General features: G+C 32.2%; 1 protein-coding gene across 1 annotated transcript; it reads right to left on the minus strand.

The window, feature by feature from the left end:
- Positions 1 to 2,314: 2,314 nt before the first annotated feature.
- Positions 2,315 to 8,039, minus strand: LOC100792680 (putative leucine-rich repeat-containing protein DDB_G0290503). Its single transcript, XM_006590464.4, has 9 exons — positions 7,481 to 8,039; positions 6,852 to 7,052; positions 6,640 to 6,762; positions 6,426 to 6,463; positions 6,227 to 6,320; positions 3,655 to 5,931; positions 3,313 to 3,450; positions 2,950 to 3,026; positions 2,315 to 2,766 (listed from the first exon to the last, which is right to left on the minus strand). The coding sequence occupies exons 1-9, from the start codon at positions 7,556 to 7,558 to the stop codon at positions 2,559 to 2,561; spliced, it is 3,234 nt and encodes a 1,077-aa protein (XP_006590527.1). The 5' UTR covers positions 7,559 to 8,039; the 3' UTR covers positions 2,315 to 2,558.
- Positions 8,040 to 10,223: the final 2,184 nt, after the last annotated feature.

A 10,223-nucleotide genomic window follows, 5' to 3' on the forward strand; every position in this document is an offset into this window, starting at 1 on the left:
TATTAATTTTATTATAAATTAATCAAAATCATTAATTATTAAAAAATTAAATAAAAAATTATTAATCCTAATTTTTTATAGTGTTTCTTCTCTTCTCCGCAACCACATTTTTTTTATCTCTATTAGTCAACATAACTTCACCATAATAACACTATATTAGGATTAATAATCGTTTATTAAATTGTTTTAATGATTAATAATTTTTATTTAATTTATACTTAATTTAATATCTTAATAATCATAATTATGAATCAGTAATCTATCAGAAAAAAATCATAAATTTATAAAATTTAAAAGATAAAATATTGTAATTAAAAATTAAGGCAACAAAATTATGAATTTAAAAAATTATAAAACCAAAATTACAATTAAATCTAAACTTAATATGATATAAAAAAAACAGAGATCGAGAATAATAAAAGATTTTGAAGGGATAGATGTAGTAGATTCATGTATCATTACTTATTTATTCTCAGTAAAATAAATAAATAACAGTAATTGCATGCTTGTTTTTACTTTTTTTCCTGCAATATAATGTCTCCAGTTTTACACAATATCACATTCTATCATAACTTCGCCACGCATATATCACATTCTATCATCACTAATCATAAGCATTCTTAGTATATATGGCAGATAGATACATAAATTACAGGTGAAAATATCATTTGTTTATATATACGTTCCTCTGTCAGCCTTGCACTTTCCACGGAACGTTCAATGCCATTTTTTGACGTTTCATTTTGTGCACATTTTTTGGATGGCATACGAGGGACCATTTTAATAAACAAGCCAGCATGATATTATTTATATTCTTAATATAAACCTAGTATTTTTATTGGTCTCTAACTTGTACATACATTTTTTCTTTTTTTAAAAAAAAAATATTTACCAAAAAGTATAAAAATTATTTATTATTTTAAAATTATTTTTGAGATAAATAACTATTTTAATCCTCAATATATAAATTAATTAGAATTTAATTCTTAAAATAATAAAAATTCGGATTTAGTTTATAAATCTGTAAAATAAAAATAAAAAGACAATTATATCTTGTCATGGATGTGCTAGTCCAAATAACAACTTCAAATATCACCAACTACAAAGTTTCACATGACAAATCATATTATTGTTTATTTATAAGAAATATCGGTCAAACTCTAATGAAAAGTAAAATAGTTTTCAAAATTAAAATTCAGGAATGAATACACGTAAGAAAAACATTAACACCCTATAATGTTCATTTTAAGGTGGTGACCCCTAAATAAATGTGCAAAATAATGGTAACCTTATTAATTTTTATACTCTTATGTTGATAAAAATTAGATTATAAAAAAACACACAGTATTTATTAAGTTTAATAAAATATTATGTTTTAATATTATTAAAGTTTATTGTATTTAATATTTAGTAAATATAATAAATACTACATTAAATACATTATATATATATATATATATATATATATATATATATATATATATATATATATATATATATATATATATATATATATATATATATATATATATATATATATCAAATACATATTTTTTTTAACATATATTAAAGACTATATTAAATACATGTAAAGTGGAGAGGATGAAAATGTTTCGAGTACTGTCAACATTACTGATGAAAAGCTTTATGTATGCTATGATTTTTACAAGATCAGGCATTGCATAAGTAGTGAGAGTGATTAGTAGATTTATGATAGATTGTAGCAGAGAGCATTGGAATGTTTGAGTAGATCCTTAGATTCATCAAAGAAACCTAAGATGTTGTATTATGTTTTGAAGGATCGTAATTTATTGTGAGGGGCTATGTCCATTTAGAGTTTGATAATAAAAAACAGCTCCGTGTTTACACTTGAAGGATAGGTGATAAGTTGGTTACCCAAATTTTAAATTGTTGTAGCTCCATGTACTATAGAAGTTGAATACATGGTTAAAATTGTTGTAGCTCCATGTACTATAGAAGTTGAATACATGGCGGCTACTAGGCATACAAGTAATTGCTGATAAAAGAATTCTTCCCAAGTTCATAAAGCTTAAAATGTGTGTGTGTGTGTGTGTGTGTGTGTGTGTGTGTGTGTGTGTGTGTGTGTGTGTGTGTGTGTGTGTGTGTGTGTGTTTGTGTGCAAGAGACATAAATTTTAACAATAAAGTCAGATAAAAATAATTATTATATCAATAAAAGAACTAATCATTTGTATTATCTATTAATAGATACAATAAAGATTAAAGGATATGTATGTTTATAAAAGCAAAACTGACACAAGAAAACAGCTGATCCTAGTTTACCGAGCATGACAACAAGAAAGAACCACTGGTAACAATATAACACTTGGGCATTACAAACTGATAACTTTGTAAAATGATACCCAACGGGGAACACATTTAGCACCTTGGAAGCAAATATCAAGGCTAAGAAAAAAAATGTATTTTACCATTGTACACATTAATTTATTTGTTAAGAAATGTGTTTAGTTGCTGCAAAGGCCGCTGCTTCAACTATACAATGCAGGCTCAAAGATATCAGGAGGAACTTATTAGTTATTAGCCTTTCTGGAGATTCCGTACAGTCATAACGAGCTTTTGTCTTTCACCTTCTACCTCAGCAAAATTGAGGCTCATTTCTAAGTATCTCTCTTGCATCTCTTGAAGTTCCCTTTCCATTGATTTGTTTCTCTCCTTCAATGACGTTAGCTCAGTTAATAAGTCAGCAAGACTGGTTCCTGCTTCTTTCTCTGGCAAGTTTACGTTACTGCCATGGCCAAAAAATAATCAATAACTGAACAATTCAATGGCTTGAATTCATAAAATTACAAGAGTAACATAGACAAACTAAAAAGTCACTAGATTGCTACTAAATAAATTACTAAACAATGTCCACTTTGCCATAGGGAGAGAAAAAGGACATTGAAGGAAAATAGAAAAGCATTCAGACCTCTTGAATAACAATGCAGACCCTGAGGAAGATGCAGCAGCCTTGAGATGCTCAACTGTGCTTCTATCCTGTACCACCTGTTTGAAGGGCATGCCAATGTACATTTATTCCATATATGTAATTCAATAGCTTCATAAATCAACAATTCAATAATGAAACTCTAATTTTTCCAAGCAACATTCGGTTAGTAATTCAAACTTCATGGAACAAAATGGCTTTGTCCTAAGAGAAATGAAACTTCAAAATTCTCAAAAGTATAATTAGAAATTTTCATATTGCTATCAAATATGCATCAATGCTAATCACTAATGGGTTTAAAATTTAGTACTGTCTATAAAGTGCACTAGCATTATATGAGTATACCTTCTGCAAAGCAATACTTCGGTTGAATTCCTCCACTTTGTTCTCCAGCTCCTCAATTTTGGTCTGGAGTTCCTTTTCTTTCTCCAAAAATGAAGTTGTTGAAGTTTCCAAGGCAGTTTCCTTTGACTGTATCATTCCCTGCCATAAACAATCCTTTTTATTAGCATGCCCACCTCAATTACCACAAGTAAATTAGTTTTATCCTAAGAAAATACTCAAGAGTGAAAAACCATGGATAGTAGATGAAATTATGAAAAATATAAATAGAAATATCAGCATTTGGAATCGAGCATTTTTCTAAAATGATCCAACTCTTCATACTACTAGTATTTGAGACCTTACCTCAAGTGTTTTTATTTTCTCCCTCAGACTGGCTATTTCCTTTGAATTCTGAGGAACTGAAGCAGATTTTTTGTTCTTTGGAATATTTTTAGTTCCATCGGTAAGTTGTGGGCGTCCATTACTTTCCCTGAACCTCTTCTCGGCGCTGATTAAAGCATCATCTTTCTTCTTCAATTCACCCTTTAGCTGGAAAACTTGCTTTTGTAGTTTTTCTATCTCAACTTCGTCCTCTGAAAGAGAGAGTTTCACGTCACTGTACTGAGCTCTAACGGCCTCCAACTCTGCTTGCAAGACTCTAACCTCTGTTTCTTTTCTATCCTTAAGATGTTTCATTCTGTTTAGCTCATTAAATGACTGTTCTGCCTCCTTCTTCAACAATGCAATTGTACCCACCAGTTCATTTCTTTCCACAGTTCCTTTCTGTAAGAGTGCCTCTGATTCCTCAATTGATTTGTTCATAGCTTCCAAGTCAGTTCTTAAAATTTCTTTTCCTTCTATTTGATCATGTAAGCATGAAATCTCCTCATTAAGCTTTCCATTCTCAGCTTTTAGTAACGCGATCTCCTCAGAGAAATCCCTAATAACTTGTTCCTGGTGCTTCTTCTGATTTTGAAGCTGCTTTGACTTGTCCTCAATTTCCAACAACATCTGTTGTATCTGAACTTTCATGGTATCTATTTGGTTGGAAAGTTGGTTCAGTTTTACCTCATAACCAGCTTTAGTTGACTCAACTTCTTCTTTGACTTTATGCACCTTTTCTTCCAGTAACATTTTCTGTGCACGCACTTCACTTGCTTCTGTCAATGCTTTCATGGTAGCCTTCTCATTGGCATCAAATGTGGTTGTCATTTGCGTGGAGAGCCTTCGGAATTCCTCTTGAAGCCTCTCAGCAGTTTTAGCATTTTTCAGTCTGGTCTTGCGCAAAGCTTCCTCGGCTTGGATGGCTCTTTGCTCTTGTTCAACTTTGTCATGCATCACTGCTTCTAGATCAGCTTCAAATCCTTGTGCTTGTTTCTCCATTTCCTTCTCTAATCCTCTGATATGGCTTTCAAGTGCCTTGATGGTAGCCAGAGAATTTGAGAAGTCTTCTGATTGTTCCTTGAGTTGATCTTCCAGATTCTTGATGTGGTTTTCAATGTCATTCATTGCAGCAGGAGGAGATGAACATTCATACTGCATTTTCAACTGTTCTTGCAGTTCGCTTTGCTCTAGCTTATATGCAAGGCCATGGTTTTCCTGCTTCAATATCTCATAGTCCAGTGCAAGCTGTTCCATCTGCATCTCTAGCTCATCTTTGTCTCTCCTATACATCTCTATTTCACCATAGAGGTCTACTATTTTCTTCTCGAGTAAGTGTGTCTCATTGGCTTCCGTGTGTTCCTTAACAAGCTCCTCCAATGCTTTCTGTTCTTCATCATCATCCGTTTCACATTTAGAGAGGTTTATCCTTTTCTCTTTGAAATTTTTATCCTGCTCATTTATATAGGAATGGTTAGATATGTCCCTATTTTTCTGCTCCAACATTTCATCCAGATCCTGCACTGCAAGAACCAGTTCGGCATTAGATTCTTGCATCTTCTTTAACTGTAATCTGAGATTTGCGTTTAGGTCCTTCTCATAATCTAATTCTTGTCTTATTTCTTCAACAAGAGCTTGAAGATCTCCACCTTCCAATTGGGATCTGTTTCTCACTTTGGCCTCATCCTTGCGTTTCTGAAAAGACCTGAGATTGTCACATTCTATCTTGAGTGCTTCCCTTTCCTCCTTCAAGACAATGACTTCTTTCGCAAGATCCTGTCCTCTTTTGCATTCCTTCACAATTTGCTTCCTGAGGGTCTGTAATTCCAAGTCTGACACATTCACCTGCCTGGCCAAAGCAGCAAGTTCAGCCTTGAGACTTTCAATCTCTAAAGAGGAAGATGGCTGGTTGCTTTCCTTCAGAAGAGAATTATGATGAGAACCATATGTTGAATCATCTGTACTTAGCCTATGTTCCGAACCAGCTGACCAGTCCCAATGTGATCTCTGACGTACATCATGCATTGATGTTGAGGCATTGAGAGCAAGGTTTTGAGGTTCTGAAGCATGATGCAAAACTGGGTCTGGAAGAAACCTTTTTGTGTTGAGGTGGATGTTCTTTTTTCTAGATCCAATTTCGTGGGGAGTATCAAGTCCAGAGCTGTCATCAGAACTTGACAATGTCATATCAGAGCCACTCGATGTCCTATAATTAGAACTCAATTCAGCTCTGTTGATGATTGCTTTGGAAGAGACATCCTGTGAAACAACAAAAGAAATGGATGAATGATGTACTTAGAAACTAGAAAGTACATGCCAGTTTAGTTTATAGTATATCAATTAAAGAAATAGATAAATGTGTACTTAGAAAGGACATGCCAGTTTAATTTATATATCAAGGGAAATTTTCAATTATGAAAGCATGACATTAACTTAAATAACATTTGCCTGCACCCTTCTTCCCAAAAGAGGAAAAGAAAAAGTGCGACATAGCATAGGCCGAGACATAAAAAGAAGTGACAATAATCTTAGCCCAAAAGTGTGAAATTCTTACTTCCGAAGAACAACTTCTACTTGTTTCACTTGATTGATTCCTTGAGCTCCTATCATTGGATTTCAGTATGGCATCTTCGCATTCATCTTCTTCTCTGCAAATGTTATCGAACAAGAAGAAACCGCATCATCAAAAACTGAGTTGAGGCAGACTCTATAACCTGAAGGCAAAATTAACAATGGCAATTCCCCCCTTGTACCTTCGATCACCGTTTTCTTGCAGCCTCTGAATTGATACCTGTTTGTTAAGCACCAAATAAAATTTACCTAGATCAACATTGCTTTGGCTTATGTTTTACTCAAACTATTCATTTGTTTTTCCTGAAATTTCAAGTAACTTCACATATGGACCACAATTTTATTTTATTTTTTTTTATAAAAAAAGTCAGAAAGAGTGAGAGAGCAAATACTAACATGCAAAACAGCATCACAATGAGAAATCCTGATGGGAAGAGCAACAGAGGAGGGCTTAGTGGCTTCCACATAATCAGCAAAATTTATGGAAACCTCCCCAATGGAACTAGCTTTTGGTAACCCCTGCATAGAGTGCAGAAATTAGATCACATTGACAGAAATAAACTAATTTTACAATATATGATACAGAGCAAAAAAACAAAAAATCCTACCGTTGAAACCAAAAAATGATATACTTTGTCACTGATTTTCCCAGTCTTAGGCTCTTGAATAAACTTGACAGTTTCATAGACTGGGTTTTCCCATCTGCAAGTTCCATCACGAACTGTAGTTTTCTCTAATTTCGTAGTTGGCTTTCCAATGTCCCCTGGAACTATAGACAGCACCAATGCATCCATCCCAGATTGAAACACCTGAATTTTCATCACCAAATGCAACCACTCTTTTTACCATCTTCATTCCAAACCAAATATAATTCAGCACCATAAGTACATCCTCAAATTCAGATTCTATTTCAATTTCCAAACTCCCATTTTCTTTTTTCAAGAAAACAAAAAACAGTCGGTGAAAATATTTTTGTCTTTTTTTTTCGGTATGAGACTACAGACACGAGACAATCTCGCTCGAGTTAAGTCAAACCACTGTAACTGCCGGCAAAATTTTCCTTGTCAAAACTCGAGAGACCAGTAGTTAAGCTGAAACAATTCTGTGTCATCTGATCCACACTTGTTGGTAAAAAAAAATGGTGTCTCTTTTTTACACAATTAAAATCCAGAGGGGGAAAGAAGAAGAAGAAGAAGGAGGAAAATTGAAATTCAGAGGAATATGAAAGTGACCTCACCTGGGTGGCATGAAAGTGCAGCTTGAAAACAGCTTTGACCCTGTTCTTGTCGCTTCTCCATCTTGCAGAACGAAACATGTTGTTCACTCACTCACTCCACGGCACGTGGATTCCTTCAATGTGGTTCAACTCATTGATCAAAGCGAAACAGAGAGAACGTGGAAGGAAGCAAAATGATGTGGGTGATGAAAATTGGAAGCAAACAGAGTCAGGTGGATCTGATGTTGTGCTTCGTTGCTCCTCTGTTGTCGTCGTCTCTGTTCTGTTCGCAGCAACGGCTTTTAAGAAACAGATGATGACATATATTTATATTTATTTATATATTGAATTGGAGTGGAAGCTTCTATTTCTAAAATATACTACTATATAGTTTTTAAATTCATTAAAGAAATAATTCGGTGAAAAATGTTTATTTTTGGTAAAGAAGACGATCATGTATTTTTTTTAGTTATATTATCACGGACTTGTGCTTTTATGGGTGGCTAAAGGGACCGGACAATAACGTATTTTCTCGTTTGACAATATGTCCATAATACCCTTTTTTTTAATTGAATGGAAAAATAGCAATTTCGCGTGCGTATGGTATAGAATGGACTATATTATAGTATGAGTTGTTGAATGCTTTTAATTTGAAATGTGTATCTGGTTAATACTAGTAACGAAGAAAACAAGGCGTAGGAGTAATCCATGGGAAAACCAAAATTGTCTTGGCCGTGAAAGGGAAGTTAGAGAAAATTTAATTTATTTAGTAGGCCTTTTCTTTTCTTTACAAACCTGAAATCCTTGCTGGCTGTTTCTAAGAAGTGGTTGATACCGTAAGGAGTAATAAAAATTTTAATCGAGACAAACTAGTAGTAGTAATAAATAAATATGATGGTGCAGTTCGAATCCTGGGTTAAAGGGTCCACTAATCATATCTTGAATGATAGTATATAGAATTAAAACCTGACATACTACTGAGCATCTACAAAGGTTCACTCTAGCTCTATCTATCATCCATGGTGCTCTTAGATTCAAAAATTAAAAAGACTCATATCCCCTGTGTAATACTTGAATTTTACATGATATATTATTAGTTTGGACTTTGAAGAGATAAATATTAACACGGGCCCTTTTTTTCTTTTTTTTAAGAAAAAATTGTTAGTACGTTGACAAAAAAATACTTGTTTTGTTATTCTGTATTTTTTGTTTTTAGCGACAATAATAATAAAGAGGATTTTAAGTAAATTACAATAAGAGCTTTACAAATATTTGATTATTAAAGAATAATAAATGTTTATAAATTATTTCTTTTTATGTTCACATTTAAATCCTTAATTAAGTAACAATTAATACGAGAAACATAGGAATATAAATAAATTAACCGCGCTTTAATATTAAAAGTTATATTTATTGAATGTAATTCATACTTATATTTAAACAATAGTACTATTATGTAAAAAGAAAAAAGTACTATTATGTAACCAAAAAAATAATACTCCTATCAGATGTTGTATTCATTAATTAATATAATTATCAGAAGAATGTTTTTTCGTATTAATGAAATTTATTATAACAAGTTACCCTCAAATAAAAAATGTTATAGTCACAAATTTAATACCTTAATATATAAAACGAATTTCATGGTTTCAAGCAAACACAGATAAGAAATATAACTATAAAAAATGAATGTCAAGATTTTTAACAAAATAAAAATAAGAAAAGCCCGAGATAAAGTGATGTTTTTTTAATTAGTACTGGTATGTATGGCAAATTGTCTTTTTTTCTTCTCAAATTTCACATTTCGTATACTTTTAAATTAATTTCTTTAAACATCTAAACATTTATTTTCCATATGAAAAACAGATTTATAAAAGCATGGCCAAACATTACTTATGAACACTTCTTTTGTAGAATGATAATTTCTTCTTCTTCTTCTTTTAACCAAAAGGGGATGAAGCAATAGTTTAGCATTTGGGACAATTCCAATTATGTTGGCATCCTCCCAAATACTAGACAAAAGTAGTTCATTCTGAATAACATAAACATATAGAAAAATAAAGTAACCAACAAAGCACTTGGGGGCATTAACCAAACCCAAGGAAGGAGGGAAACCAGAAGCTACCTAAACCTGTAAGTTCGGTAAAGCTTGTCTATCATTTACAAAAGATTTAGTGATGAGGTGAAGAATAAAATCCCACAAACAAAAAGAACTAACAGATATGTCGTGAGTAACTAATTTATTTGCACAAGTATTTTCCTCACAAAAAGACTTTGCAGCCTCTCTAGATGGCTTTTGCCCAACCAGTATCACGAAGGAAAGAAAAGGCTTCTTTGAAGCTAAGAGTGCCCAAAGGGAGGATTGGACATACCTCTGCACAACAAACCCATCTTTGAAAATCTTGCTCTAGCCAGCTTTGCCCAATGGTCAGAGGAGGCATACAACTTCCAACTCAGACTCATGTTTTAAATATTCCTTTTCATAAACCCGATTCATGTTTAAAAAAGAGTCATGTTATTTTTTTATTTATTTAAATTATATATATTTTTATAATTTTAAATAATTTATTTTAGTTTTATCAAAATTACAAAAAAATACTTGTACATAATACATTAGACTAAAGCTAACACGATTAGCCAATTATCCATCAAGAATTCATGTATAATATATATATATATTCTTAACTTTTAACTTTCTGATTTATTAAGAAATTTTTTTACTAATTCAAAGTTGGATCAAAAGATAAATAAAAGATTATTTTCA

The sequence above is a fragment of the Glycine max genome, chromosome 11 (genome assembly GCF_000004515.6).
Source record: "Glycine max cultivar Williams 82 chromosome 11, Glycine_max_v4.0, whole genome shotgun sequence".
NCBI lineage: Eukaryota > Viridiplantae > Streptophyta > Magnoliopsida > Fabales > Fabaceae > Glycine > Glycine max.